Source organism: Dromaius novaehollandiae, chromosome 3, assembly GCF_036370855.1.
Source record: "Dromaius novaehollandiae isolate bDroNov1 chromosome 3, bDroNov1.hap1, whole genome shotgun sequence".
Lineage (NCBI taxonomy): Eukaryota > Metazoa > Chordata > Aves > Casuariiformes > Dromaiidae > Dromaius > Dromaius novaehollandiae.
The window spans coordinates 68,540,560-68,556,289 of record NC_088100.1 but is presented as its reverse complement, the minus strand read 5'-3'; the positions used below and the strand labels follow the sequence as shown (position 1 = coordinate 68,556,289).

The following is a 15,730-nucleotide window of genomic DNA, read 5'->3' as shown; positions in this document are numbered from 1 at the left end:
TTCTGGATTGATCTGATGAATATTGGTGCTATGATAACTTCTCGACAGGTGAGTTAAATGAATCACGAAGCGTGCGTCTGCATTATGCAGCCCTGGAAGGAAATCCCCCCGTTTGTGCTCCCTGAGCGTATGGAGCGTCACGCACCACGGGCGTCAAGCTGCAGGTGCACCGAGGGTGCCTGCCTGCCCGCCTGCCTGCCTGCCGATGTCTTTACTTTTTGGGGGAGGGTGGCAGAGTTTAGCTTTTTAAATAGCCTGGCATCACTTAAGCTTCCCTCTTTCTTTCTTTTCTGCTTTTATGAATGAGTTGCATCATGTTCGTGAGGAAATCCCTTGAAGGCATGCACTTGAGGAAATGCCTGGGACTTGTCACTCACTGCGCCCCCATGGGAGATTAGCAAAATGAGAAGTCATAATGTGACCCGATGGGAAAAATGAACTTCATTCTTGCCCCTACGTTCCCCCACGTAGGCACACGGCAAGCCAAAGAGATGCTGTGGGGAACTGTCCAGTTTTGCCTTGATCTTGGAACAACAGATAATTTCATTGCGGACAGTACTAGCAGCTTGGTGGGGGTTTTATTATTTTTTGGTTTGTTTAGTTTTCAAATACTGAAACAAATGAAAGCTTTAATCCAAACACTGTTTTAAAATCTTCGTTATTCTGAACATAAACCCATGTGTTTTCTATATGTTTTATCTGTTGGGTGCCTATCTATTTTTTTTACACAGAATTTGAGTTCATTTTGAATAGCATCTATTCTGCTACATTCTGTTTTCAGGGTTTTATTTTATGCTCTTCAGCAGTGTTTGTTTTATCAGCAGTTTCCGCAAGCATTTGTTACACATTACAACAGTAGCGATTTGATCCCGTTTAAAAGAATACCATATTATGCATGGAAAAGCAGTAATTACTTACCTGTTTGTCAAATATATTCCACTGTAAAAACCTTTATCATTATACTATATCAAACAGCATTACTTCTCGTTTACATTTTCTACAGTCAAGAGTTTCAAAAAAAAAAACAATGAAAATAGTTTATTGCCGGAATCACAATTAAATTTCTATTTATAGGTATTTGCAAATTAATTCTTACATGAATGCAGAGTTGACGCATAGATTGAAGTTTTAAAACTTAGGGTTTTTTTTTCATATGCCTAATGAAATGCACCTACAATGTTGTACTTGTCATAAAAAGCAAAGTTCACCAGTGATGAGAGTTTTGCCTAATACATATATCAGGGTCTAACTCAGATTTGTAAATAAGGTCTGTGAGGTGTCATGTAGAGAATAACTTAGGTCAATTGTATTTACTGCCCTTTATGCACAAGGAAAAATCAAATACAACAGTCTAGGTGGCTTTTTATGTATGTTATTGGAGTTTAAACTGTTAATCTTACTTTTTTCTGTGCCTTGGAGGACTGAGCACATCTATGAGTGGAGGGTAGCTGTGAGCCCGCAGTAATGGAGGTAGTCAACATAGGGCAGCACTGTTACTCTGAACACACTACTTTGCATTTTGTCCAAGTTCTCTCATTTCTAAGATAACTTCATTTTTGTTACACAAGTTAGACAGCAGAAAGTCTTCTGCTTCTTGAGCTGATTGCCCTGGCAGGACCAGATGCTTTTTGGGCTACGCAAGTGACTAGTGCTGTTATTTCCAGTGGAACTACTTGCATGAGTCAGGCAAATAAAATCAGTATCAACCAAAGTACGATTCTCTGTCTTCCCAATTATTTGAAGTCCCAAGGGTCAGTTAATGACCTGTTTTATGTGTGAAATAGTTCTCTCCCTCTTATTTGTGCCTTAAATCAGTAATCGAAATAGCAGCATGCTCCTTAACTTGTGTCTTGCAAATAGTCATAGATGCACAGCTACAGTTGCGCTTTTTGGTTTGTAGGAGATCTTTCTGTGATGCCTAGGAATTAACATTTTTACTGAAAATTAGAGGGTGTGCACTGGCTTTGTCACAGCATTCTTCTTGTTTTATGTCTGATTTTTACAACGTTAAAAGAAAAATATTCTCCCACAAATCCAAAGACCAATACAACTCCCGTGTTCCAGTCTAGCTTTGGAGAAGGTGCCCATTCAAATATTGTTAGAAATCAGATGAGGACGTTTGACCTATGTAGATGTTTTTCAATGCAGTAGTTACGAAATGGAGCAACTCTTGCATAGTGCATCCAAATGAAACTGGAGAGAAACTGTAAACTGTACGCTAGCCAAACCAGTATCTGGTGGATATACAGAAGCAGCCTTGCTTACTCTTGTGAAATGGCTGGTGGGACCTTTATTGCTGCTGAGACAAGGGCCTTGGTTTTGTGCCTCTTCTGCAAGGTGAATGAGCTGAATGGGAGTATTACAAAGCCTGTGTATTTTACACCCTTCGTCTGTCATTTCCATGATGGTTTAAAGAGTGAAGTGCATTAGCTGTGATTATAACTGTAGCAAACCCCTAAATGGCATACTATATGAAAGGGAAACTGATGTATCATTTTCATTAGTTTTAGTGTGCTCAGCCAGAATTTGTGGGATTAATTTTGAAAGCTTAATCCAGATGGAAAAGGTTAAATGCAACGCTGAGTGAATTTGGTTCCAATTCATTTGTTGCCCTTGCTTGTTCTTTTTCTCAGAAGAATTAGAGATTAAGTGGAGAATTGTACATACGGTTCTCACTTCCTGTCATCATTTAACTACGTGAACCAACATTAAGAAAAGCCTCCTGCTTACCTGCTGTAATGAGTAAATAAATGGTTCTCATCACCGTTCTACCTCTCAAGTCCTGTGGCTTGCGTATTACTGCTTCTTACTACTACTTATATTCTTTTTTTCCTTCTCTTGCAGGATTTATCTGGCTCCATCGACGACCTGCCGACTGGAACTGAAGCAACGCTGAGTTCAGCCGTTAGCGCGTCCGGGTCTACAAGCAGCCAGGGGGAGCAGAGCAACCCTGCACAGTCGCCGTTCTCCCCTCACGCCTCTCCACATCTCTCTGGCATCCCTGGGGGTCCATCGCCTTCTCCCGTCGGCTCTCCTGTTGGAAGCAACCAGTCAAGATCTGGCCCCATTTCTCCAGCAAGTATTCCAGGTAAGCTTGTTTCAAAAAATTAAGTTGAACTAAAAGAATAGACAGATGTAGAATTGTAAAAATTAAAAAATTACTTCTATATTTAAAATGCATGTATTTTATGAGACACCTGCACTTTCAGGGCCTTTTGCTGTCAAAATGCATACTTAAAGCAGTGATAAACCATCTGAACTGCAGATGCTAAGCCCTCAGAGCTCTCAGAATGCTGCACTTGACTCCAACATGTATGCTTGATAAATGTCTTTATCATGGACCAGTTCAAGTACTTGATCTGAGTTTTTGTCTTTGATTCATGTATCATCTATCTGTCGTATATTTCTCTAAATTATTTACAGGGTCCTTTTTTATTTTTTAGTGTGTATTTTTGTTGTCTTTGGCTTTTGGAGTTGTACAGTGGTTTAAGACCCATAGTATGAGGCAGAGATTTTCTAACCCCATATTGTGAAAATGTAATTTGGGACATGAATGCAGAATTTCTTAAGAAATATTTTTTAATATTTGCAAAGGTCAGCAAGTTACTAGAAGTCCAGCCCCACCAGTAATAATTGAACGGCAGTGGCCTCTTTGCCACTCGCTCTCCTGTGCTGCATAGAATATAACACAAGGTCATTCACGTACGTTCAGAAATCTGTGAAGATGTTTTAATGATACCCAGAAGAAAAAAAGGCATCCATTAATTCTAGTTATATCCTTACCTTGTCCACACCCATCCGGCTTGTCAGACGTAGGCTAAGGGATTAGGCGGTACTATTCTGTATTTGGCATTTCAGGTGAATTTATTTCCTTTCACATGCTCAATTTTTAGATTATTTTCTCATATTTCGAATACTAGGAGAATTCCTAAGAGTAGGCGAGTGCTAGCATTACCCCAGGAGTACCTTCAGTTGCTGACAAAATCACAAAAAAATATCATGGAGCTCAGTTAAAAGGAACAAAAAATAGTGACGTCTTTTCATTAGATACGCTGTAGACCAAATGCCAGCTAAAATTCAGTGAGTGAGTGTTTTTTGGTACTCAGTGCAAAGGTATGTGTGCGAAATGCAAGTGCCTGTTTGTATACGGGGGTCATGCTACACAAGCTAGGGGGAGTGAGCTTGCACGTGTGAAGAGCCCTTACACTGCCCCTGCGCCTGGCAGTCCCGTGGGTTTCGGCTCCAGCCGCCGGGATGGGCAGTGCCTGCCCAGGTAGGGCAGGAACAGCGGCAAGCGTGGCGGCAGGGAGGGAGCCTTCTGCCTACGTGTAGTATCGCGACTTGGTATTTGCAGCGTATTTGTCCCTGCATGGCACAGAAGCCCTTTCCTGTTGTTGTGTGAAGTTAAATAGCACTAAGCTGGAAATGTATTTTCCTCCAGTCTGAACAGATTCTTGCACTTTTTAATCAGGACCAAATTTAATGGCTTTAAGGAGGCTTTAAATGCTGTTTGTACGTTGAAGTTCTGACTTCTTGGAGACTTCTCAGCTTGATTCAGTTTTGAATATCTCTAAGCAGTTATATTCAGGAAAATAAATTGATTGATATTTTAGTAGCCTGCTTGCTGAATAGGCTATGAATGCTGTTATGTTGAAAAAAGCTCTATTGTAACCATGATGGATAAGGATGTAAACAGGACAGTTCGTAGGGAGAAGTAATTTTTATCAAACCAATTGATACCTTAGGGGTAAATAGAAGGGCGGTGGGGAAGCTTTCAGGGTCAAGGTCACTTCATCACTTCAGCTGAGCCCAAAAGCTTGTTTTTGTGACTGGACGAACGATAGGCATTACCTCTGCCTGCAGACCTTGTCACCATTTTGAATGTCAGTTTCTAGTCTGCCGTAGCAATGCAAAGGGCCGCTTCCTCAGGCAGCGGTTGTGGGAATGACGCTAAATCAAAATACGCTGCCATGGGCTCCCCCGGCTTAGGCGGACCAGCTCTGGGTAGCTCTTGTGGCAGAAGGTGACGTTTCAGACATGAGCTAGCGCACTGCTGTCTGCTGAGGACCAGGCAGCTGCGCTATCTTTACTGCTGTTGCTTTGCTCAGGCTACAAAATGAGGCGAGCAGGTCTGCCGTTGAGGACCTGTGACTAGTGGGGAGCCTTTGGGTGCTCGGAGTTTCGAGCCGTATGAACTCGACTGTTCTTGTCAGTCTCCCTTTTCACCTAGCTGTGTGTTTCCCACTGTTGTACTTCATTGCTAGTAGTTCAACAGCTTTTATTCGTCTGTCACAGTCACGAAACACTGGAAAAAAGTAATACAGAGCTTGTTTGCATTTCTTTGGCTGTTTGTAGCGTTCAGATTGTGGCAATTTTTAGACAGATATTCTGCGGTACAGCTTCTCTCCATCAATAATTTTGTTCGCTGCTATTTTCCTCTCTTTTCTCACCCTACCCTTGTTTGTTCTGACCTCATTCCTCTCCCATTACCTCCTGCGATGTTGTGCCACAGCTTCTCCATGTGACATAGATTGGCTCTTTCAATCATTCTCTCTCCAGCAAATCATTGTAAAATGAGCAGCTGTTGTGTTGCTGATAGCTATGACTAGGGAAAGCCAAAATGTTGCAGGGGGTGCTTGGTGGGAAGGCCGTTAAAATAAAGGTGTTGCTTTCCCAGGGTTTCCTGGAAGAGAAGCATCCTTTTCCCAATGCCTGCTTCACTGCAACAAAATTGACAACTAATTTAACATCAAAAGGGCAGACAAACAAACAGCCCCCTATTAAACCTCCCAAATGGCTGATTCTGTTCCACTGCCTGTTTAAGTTGCTTCCCCACCCCACTGCAAATCTGCCTTCCCATATTGCTCTCTGTCACACATTGTGAATTTCATGGCACGGACAGCGCTGGCATTGGCACGTCTCTGACTGAGTGGGCATTTCCTTCCTGTGCGCTCTGACATACTGCACAGATATTTCTTGTGGTAAGTGGCACTCATATGCACTCTTTGCTTCCCTTCACATTGCTAGAATATACCAGGGCAATTAACCCCAAAGAGCCAAAAAAGCCACTTTGTCATCTTCTGTTTGGAAAGACAGTTTTCTTCTCTCAAAATGGCATCGCTTCGCTTTCAGACACACTTCCATCGCAGTACTGAAATCTCACACTTTTCTGATTTTAAGGATACAAAATGCCATTGAAATTTCCTACTAAGTAGGTCATTATTCTGTTTTGCCAGAAATTCTGATCTCCTTATTTTGTAGCCACCTTCATAATTAGGGTGCGGGTTCTGCCAAAGCATGAGATGTGATGCCCTGCACTGCTTTAGGTCTCGAACTGTGCCTGATTCCACCCTAAACCATTAGTGGAAGCTGACACAGCACAACATCAAAATGCGCTGCTGTTGCCAGAAGATTTAGGGGATGGTAATTTCACTTTTTTTTTTCTTTTTTTCCTCCTGCTCCAGCCATTCTGCTTCCAGTTTACTAACAAAGCAAAAATGTAAATAAGCTCAACTCTCCCCCACCCCCAGGTTTTATCTCACTGGCCAAAGGCTTTTGTCAGCTCTTTCTCCCTTGCGGTGTAAGCAGCAAAAATTTTTAATATTAAGAGTTCAGTGGAAGATTGCTGATAGGCCAGGAATCCCTTAACCCATGATGGGTGAGCAGATTTTATATGAGCTAATAGATTATATTATTTTTAAACCTCTGCAGCAATTTTTTTTATGTATGGAAGACAGCAGTATGCTATACTAATCATGACTAGCAAATGCTGCATTTAGAAATATGTAAAAGTATAATTTCACATAGATCAGTATTTTGAGATGTGCTTTTAATCCATGTTATTTTTACCTTCTGAACAAACAAGCTTACTTTCACTGCGTTAAGCGTCAGCTGCTTTGTTATTACAATTATATTGATGTCTTCTTTCACCGAGGAGCTTGAATACCACTGGAGTTATAATTTTTAGGAAGAATTGCATGTGTGGATAGTCTCACTTAAGAGTGCTATTGCTAGTCATCTTAATTTATGCTGACAGACAGTCAGCACCCTCTTCTGATTTATTAAAAAGAAAAAAAGGTATCCTACCTGTAAAGTTCTTTAGTATGATAATTATACAAGGCAACGAGTGCGTTCCACATGGCGATCAACTCTACTTTCTGCAGACCTGGAAGTCTTCCATTCATATATTGATCTGCTACCTAGCTTAAAATCCTGAACCTGTCAGAATTACATATGTCATTCCAGGCATAAAGGAGCAAAAGAGGAATGAGATGCCCAGAGAGGTCTATGATAGGAAGTCTTGCTTTGGTATGCATGATAGTCAATGTGTGCATAGAGTAGAATGATTTAAACAGTGATAAGAAAGAAATGAGTAATGCTTAGTCCATCATAGTCTAAAAGGAGATTTTAATGCAAAAATTGGAATAGGAGTGATGATTTCTTTCACACCTTATAAAAGGAGAACTGTTTCCAGAAGTTGCTGCAATAAGACAAGCTGGTTGGACAGGTCTTGTTTTAAACAAGAATTTGGAAAACATTTTTGCTTGCTATTGAGCTATTCCATATGCTCCAGTGACTGCCACTGTTGGTATGTTACAGTGTTGACCCTTTTCAAACATTATTTGAGAGAGGGAAGGCTACCATATGGGAGTGAATTTGTAAAACTATATTCTTTGTTCAAGTTTTATAGATCTGTTAAAATGCCATTGCAAAACAAGAAAGGGGATTATTTCCTTGTGGAATGGACATGGTCCTCTTGTCTAGAGAGATTATTTTAACACATCTATCAATATTTCCCCCTTGGCTTCTCCGGAGGCAAAAACCTTGCAACAGCTTGTTGCAGGGAAGATGCATGCTGTTTATTGGCAACCAGACCAGAAAAAGCAAAACACAAAATGCCATTGACGTAGCTATGTTCTTAATGACTACTAGTACACAAAACATCTATTCAGCAGTTTTGCGAATGTAGAATGCTTACAAATGAAATACTGGAGTGTTTCATATAGCATAGTTTTAAACCCTTTCTTTTGAAAAGTTTGAGCAACATTTAGAGTTTTTCTTTCTTTTGGGGAGATGAGTAAAAATAAGCAAATTGTAGGCGCTCTGGCTCAAGGCATAGATTCTAGGATACGGAGCATCTAACCTATGTTACCTGTTAGAATTCAGCTCAGCTCATGGCTGATTAATAAGCTCTTGTCTGAAGTAAAAAATGAAATGAATAAATAGTCGCAGTCTGGTTCCTTGAGAAGAGGCTGTATCACAAAAGGCCGTATCAGAACTGTTCCCTTGCTTGCAGTCTTGCCAGAGATGAGGGAGGTGTCCTTCTCTCTAGACGTGGTCTTTCCAGAACAGGTACAGGAAATGAGACCAGACCAATGTCATCAAAATTCCCATTGTATTTTCCTGAGAACAGAGAGTTTCGTTTTCCAGAACCATCAGCTTGAAGCTTTTCATCATCACTAAGTTAAACTTCAGAGAGTAAAACAACGAACCAAAAAGATCACCAAAATCAGCATTTTTTTTTCTTAGTTCTTTCAGTTACTTAATACCTTGTTTATCATCATGTATATCACATGGTCAGACGTTTCAGGGTTTTTTTCAAATTGCTGTGTAAGACAGTGATGAACACTTCTCCCTCATGAGTTGAATATCCTGCAGGGTCCAGGAAGCACGAGGATCATCCAGCACCCTACAAACTCTTCAAGTAAAACTCTCCCAAAGGACAAATCCGTAGCACACACATCCCCATGACTGTGTTTCATCCCATACCTTGTCTGCCTCCATGGATTCAGCAGGCCACTTCTTGAAGCTCTGTGACTCACTGGTAGCCCTGTGCTGGTATAAATCCACCTAGAGTCAGGAGGTTGTTGAAATCCAATTAAAAACTTTGCATAATTATCCATGTGCTCTGGTTCACACAATAAGATTCAAATATACTTACTACAGCCACCAAGATTTGACAAATATGTTAGTTTTAGCTGTATATTTTACACTTAAAGCTAGCGTTGGACAATCATTGTTTACAGCCAATCATTAACCTTTACACTCCTTTTTAGCGTTCTTGCTTAACCCACTTATGTTTTTGGCAAGAAATATAATCTGGTGCATTTTTGTTTTTGAAAGTTAGATATTTTTATTCTGTTATGTTACTGTTTGGCTACCCAAACCTAGATTCTCTTTCCTTCTTTCTATGTGTTGCCAAATAGAATACTTATTTGGGTATTGTCATAAATTAAAAGGTTGTGTCACTCCCTCATCCTTTGAGATATTGAGCAGTCATTGATGAGTGAATGGGAAAAGTCTCTCACATTTCCATCGATACGGTTTTGTGTGACAGGCGGTTGTTACACCTAGATAAAATACAGCATAAATGTATTAAGTGGATTGTTTTCTGTGATAGAGTGGGCTGTTGCAGTTTTCAGTTTTTCTGTGGACTGTGCATCACTGCTATTAGAGTTTTTTTAAAGTGGTCCTGATGCTTCACAGTTGGTGTCAGAATTGACTAGACAAATATGTCCCTCCTTTGAAGAAGGAACCTAGGCAGATGCATAGAAGTCTTGAATTTAGGCCAGCTAGAAAATAGACATTTAGCCCCAGAACATTTCCACTACATCCAGCTAATCTTTTTTTTAAATGTAAAGCAAGATATTCTCCATCCTTCTTTGTGACAAAATTTATGCAGGTTGAACTATGACTTGAAAGATCGGAACAGCCCTTTGACAGTGTTACTCCATAGGTAGATAAGTAACTCAAATTGCAAAGTGCATTTTTAGAAAGTAAGCCGAAAGGAACAACTCAGAGCTTTTTCTGTTTACTCCCCATCTCAGGATAACAGTGGACTCAAATTATTGTGATGTGTTGATTGATTACAGCCGTTAAGTTTCTTTGTAATCAGTTTCATCACTTATTCTCAATTCACACTTGCACCTTTGATTTTTCTTCCACAACAGGGTGATGTGGGTTGTCGTTGACTAATGAAGAACAGAATTGGTTTCGGCATGAGACAAACGGAATGCCGACACCAATCCCAAAATGCATTAATCTTTAATAATCCACATCTGCATGTTTATAAATGATATAACCAGGAGTTGCTAATGTTGATACTCCCCCTTCCAAACAGAAACTGACACAGAAGTTCGTATTCGCAAACTACATTAAAGGCAGACGGCTGCATGTTGTGGATGTGACCTTGCGAAGGGTACTAAATTGATGAAAGTTCTAAGTTGATTAAAAATACATGAAGAATTGCTCAGCGTCTGCACCAGTGTTTTGAGCTTATCATTGTTGGGCAAGATCAAATATGGCGTGATAGATCTTGTCTTAAGGAAGAGCAGACCCACCAGGTGTTTTTTGGAAGCAGGTTTGCCTCTAGGTGCTTTTATCCTTTATACATTCAGCTTGCCATTTTCTCATCGCTTCCCTGAGAACTGTTGAGTACTGGGTGTGTAATATGCATTATGATAGAATAAGAAATACTACAGATTGTTTAAGAAGTGTTTGTTCTTTTGAGAATAGGATTAATGAGAGTACATGCATTTTACTATAAAATGTCTATTAATCACAGGTAATGGAAGCCAAAGAGTTGGAGTAGTACAAGAATTAGCAGGTAGGACCAGCAAAAATAGTTCATTGCCACATATCAGCAGTGCTCCAGTCTCTACCTACTTGTCTGAACTTGAGAGAGTCGGGAGAAGTAGGGAAGAATGAGACTACTTTAGTGCTGATCTTTTGAGTTAATGCTGTTTGATGACGAATACTGACTCTTAACAATTCTTATGTGTAGCTGGATCAAGGGAAAAGAAATATGGATAAGAAACAGCAAATTTATTTCATATTTACCCTTTCTTCTGTATCTTGCATGTTTTCACACTGGAAGTATTAGAAATGAAGGTTGATGCATGGCTTTTGCTTTGTCGAAATTAGGAATTAAGGGTTTTATTAGGTGACAAATAGTAAAAGTGTATGCCTACTATATTTGTTGTGCCTCTTAGGCTCTTAGGAATAGTAGACACAATGAAGAACAGGTTAGAGAAAATCTCTCTTCATAGTTATAAATGCAGTCTGGAGAGTGAGGTTTAATAATGAAAAATTTTTTCTTTTGATACTTGGATTAACTTCCTAAATTGAATTCTTAAGTTTTAAGTTTCAGGTTTGTGATAGTGCAGTTTTAATTTCTGGAAAGAAATGAGAAACATATAAAGAGGAAATACTACCCTGTCCTTTGTTAAGAGCATTTAAATATTTAGCACTTGCATCAATTACAGTTTTATATTCTGGTTAATTGACATTTTATAAAGAAATTGAGAATGTTTCTTCTCTATCTGAAGCATATGCTTTTTCCGTTAACAAATATGTAATGTCATGTCCCAGCTAATTATGAATGACTAAATCATGCAGCCTTTACAATCTTTCAGTTCTGTCTAAATACAAGCAAAACTATTGTCTTTATGAAAAGCTTAAAGGACAGAGTGGAAAATGCAGTGCTGTCGCAGGATTTGGATCATTCACTACAGAACATGGATTCTTTTCTTTTTTTTTTTTAATGTTTTACACAAATTTAAGGAAATACAGTTTACGAAATCTAAAAGCAGTTCAAAGGCACTGGAGAGGTGTGAGAGAACGTGCTGGGCAAGCTGCTGCTTCAACCTCTCCAAAGCCCTCTCATCCCAATTTACATAGTCGCTTTGGACAGACGTGGTGACACAGAGTGCAAAACATGTGGAGGGGCGGTTAAATGAGACTTGAAAAAAAAAAAAAGAAGTCAGTGGCTGAGCTTTGAAGAGGTCTGTCTAGTATGGAGCAGTGAGCGAGTGGAAAAAAAGGAGCAAGCGCCTCATCTAATCTTTCTCCTGGGGACCCAGGTGGACAAATTGGCAACCCTGTTCACAGCCTCCCCCCCCACCCTTCTCCTTTGTGCCATAAGAACTGCTAATCGGATCCATGCTGCTGCAACTGTGGTTAGTTATTAACAGAATAAAAGCAGATTTCTTCAAAAGAACAGGTTGGGAAAAACGACTATACAAAATTGCAAGGTTGTTAGAATCTTAAATGCACAGCAGTCGATTTTTTCCCTATTCTGAATTACAAGATGAATACAGTCTTTCATCTGTCACTGTGCCCATTTCTTCAGAAGGCAGCCAAATATTAAGCTTCTCAAACAAAAAAAGATGTTTGAAAGAGGAAAAATATTGGGGAGGAGGAAGAATAGGAAAATGAGAAGGAGAAATCAGGTTTTGTTTTTATTAATTTGGCCTGGTGAGAGAAATACGAGCTTGCCTGCTCTATTCAGTTCCTGCATTCCTCTCTCTGTGAGCCACCATTTCTGAATGCAGGGATTAGAAAAGCTTTAACTGGTTGCTATCCTGGGCTGTATGATTCTGGATTGGCCTCCACCAGAAATATCATGTGCTGTGAACTCTCCTGAGTTTAATGGAAATAATGCATTAAACGAACCTGGAGTTGGGCAGAGGTGAAAGTAGAAAGAAATTGATCCCCTAAAATGAAACTTCTCATAACTGTAAAGTCAAATTACAGATCTGGGATGGGTGTTACTGAGGATAGAGAGGCAGTGATCCTTAGATTTAGACTGACTTATGCCTCCAGTTATATAAATAAATAAATGGTTTGTCCTTAATTTTGAGGAGCTCTGGTGCCTTCCCAGGGTGCAGCAGGATTTTGAAATTTGTCGGAGAGGAATAGCTCTCAAGCAGGCAGGTGATTTCTGTGGCCTACTGGAAATCCATTCACATTTGGATGAGTTGCAGCCTTTGGAAAATTTTCATTGGGCTGGTTGCCAAAAATCTCCGAAAAAAATCTCTGTGCTGCTGTGGTGCTTCACTGCAGGCCAGCCACAGAGGTGACCTCGGCGTGGGGCAGAGGCGAAGGAGACCCCTGGCCCCTGGGGCTGCTGCTGCGCCCCCTTCCCTTCCCCAGCCAAGAGGGCCTTTGGCCTCGAGCAATATTTTCCTTCCTGAGACTTGACGCTCAACCCGCTGTCAGTTTAGGCAATACTGACAATTCTTTCACTTTATGGACCTCAATATTTGTTAAAAGTCTTCATAGCTTATTCAGAGGTTACGCAACCTGGGAGTAAAACTTGGATCTCTCATTTGGCAGACCCCGGTTTCAGCCACTTAGTTCTTCAGAAAAGTCCACAATATAATGAATTATTCTGTAGTGAGGGTGACATTTGGACGGAGTCCCATAAGTAATACCTCGGGACCACGCGTTGAATAATGAAGATGAAACAAAACATTGAATAGCAGCCTCAGCTTGTCAGCATCATCTGTGCTTTGAATGAAATGTTATATCACATCAAACAGGTAACTTGTACTCATGAATTTAGATATTTATGCTGTTGCATATGTGCAAAAGAAAAACATAGCTAAGGTTATGCAAGACATCTTAACTTACTATTGCATTTTTTTTAAGCAGATTTTACACTAATTTAGCACTTAATCTATGGTGACATCTATGGATCTTAATTCTCAACCCAGCCCTTGATATGGTGAATGTAATACAAATACGAAAAAGGGCATGGAGCGTAAATTTTAAGGATTAGCAGTCTGAGAATTATTTACTTTCATGATAAGCAGAAGAGGTTTTTACCTGTTGATGATTTTACATGGATTGTGAGTGACATTCATCCACATCTGAGAAACCTGTGCCTTTGGAGGATGATACATTTTGTTTAAAGAGACAACGTGGAAATTCAGGGCCAGGCCCACTTTATTTGGATACCTTTCTGCAATGTGGCATATCCGTAAGTACAGCTTAAGCTGACTGATGGGAGATGTTCAGAGCTGCTTTGCGTTGCTGTGGCAGAACAAATTGGCCGCGTGGGACCTGTCCTTCAGCAAGCTGCGCAGCCCACAGGTAAATTGGCACAAGGAGAAGCCATGGCCCTGTCCGCCTGGGCTTCGAGGTGGGACCCCAGGAGGGACGTAGCACTCATCTCGCGTGCCTCGATGTCCCTGCAAAGGCAGCCTGGTGTCACCAAGGGCCAACCCACCGCCGTTTGCTCCCCTCCTGGGAGGGTCGGCCCAGGTGAGCGCAGGTGTCAGGAGCGAAGGTCAGAGGAGGTGTTAAAGTATCTGTGCTCAGGTCAGCGTGTGGATAGGGGGGAGGTTTTATTACTTTGTGTGACTAAACTTGGAGGATGCACAGGCCACCCTTGTTCTTCGTTTAGATGAGTAAGTCGTTTAAAAATACTGCTGGTACAAAAGGAATCTTAGTTGCAATGCATAAATTAAGGAAGAAAATAATCTTTCCTCTTATGGGGGTCATAGGCTCAGTAAGCTGAAAGAGATAACAAGCCACCTGACCGGTTTCCCTTTATGCTAACCCATAGAGGCATTTCTCTTCTTTGAGGTCATTTGCCGCTCGCTTCCAGCTTCCTGAGAAGCTCATTTAAAACAATCCCCTATAGAAGCTGGTTTATGATTTTTCATTTCTAGCACAGGAATCTAAGACCCAGAATGTCCCTTCCAGTCTATAAGCCGTTACTGTCACATCAACCGTGTGTTATAATCCCATTATTCTATCAGATTTCATCTTAATACTCGCTAGGCTTCCTGGGCCTCATTGTTCCTAAAAGGAAGTTGTTTCTAATTCCAGTAATGGTTTGATTATCAACCTAAACATTTTCTTCACTTTAACTAACTTTGTGCTCTTTTTCCTCCCTAATATTTAGCCATAAATATATTTTCCAAAAGCAAGCACAAAATAACAGCTTTAATTTTGCCTCGCTAAACAAACCATGCTCTTTCAGTCTCCTGTAATGTCATGCTCATAGCCATTCCCGGTTCCCATTCTAGTTAGCGTTAGGCTTTTTCGGTCTGGGGGTTTGAGGGCTCACCAATGACACATTAGCAATGGTATTATGTTTTCTTACCTATGCTAATTCATCCTAATATTACATTTGTCTGATTCAGGGTGACATCAAATGGTTAGTTACAATAATCCTTTGGTCAATGAATATAGTCAGATTTTCTCTCCTGTTCTTCTCCCATTTCTAACCAATAACCCTATAGCTTTTCATTTAGAAAAGGCCTGTTTCTGGTCTGTATGTGTGTACTTTTGCATTTCCATTACTGCAGCCCACAACATGGTCCAGTTTCCTAGACAGTATTTGGATCATCTTTTGTATTGACTGTGTTTCTTCTGTACTGACTGTGTTTCTTCTGTATTGCCTGTGCTTCTCTATTTTGTGATCAGCAAATGTCATAAATCTGTTCCTAATTCTTGTGCCAGAAATGTTAAAGAAAACAGTAAATTAGATCGAGAATTGTCCCCAAAAAAACTCACACAATCTTTAACTTTTGACTTTCCTCCAGCCTAATGTTCCCCTCTCAGCACAGTCTGGTCATTCCTCCCCCCTCCCATTTCCCAGCTCCTCACTCATCTTAAAATTCTTGCACCGATATCCCTCCTTCCTTCCTTAACTAGTAATTTCCCAGGGGGAGCCTGTTATCACCGAAGTGCTTTTGTGAATCAATTGTATAGGCACAATCCTGTGAGGTATTGTCCAACCAGCACAGCTGCTGAGCATCCTCCAGTGCCATTACGTTGATGGGAACAGAGAGCCCTCAGCATGTTTCCAAATGTTACTGATTTGGGCCGTAATTCATCATAAGGACCCCTCCTCAGCAGGATATCAAAGGTCTGCTCTTTCTTGCTATGTTGGCTCTAAGGAATTTACTTTTTACACTTTAACTGCAGATTTCATGGT

The 15,730-nt window shown here is 40.5% G+C and overlaps 1 protein-coding gene across 13 annotated transcripts in view; it reads left to right on the top strand.

Annotated features, from left to right (window-relative positions):
- ARID1B (AT-rich interaction domain 1B) overlaps nt 1-15,730 on the top strand; it is a 341,753-nt gene that overhangs the window by 233,663 nt on the left and 92,360 nt on the right. For all 13 annotated transcript variants that reach the window (XM_064509114.1, XM_064509106.1, XM_064509110.1 and 10 more), the window contains one exon: nt 2,845-3,088. In XM_064509114.1, the coding sequence (XP_064365184.1) occupies nt 2,845-3,088 (244 nt within the window). The remainder of the gene's footprint in view (nt 1-2,844; nt 3,089-15,730) is intronic.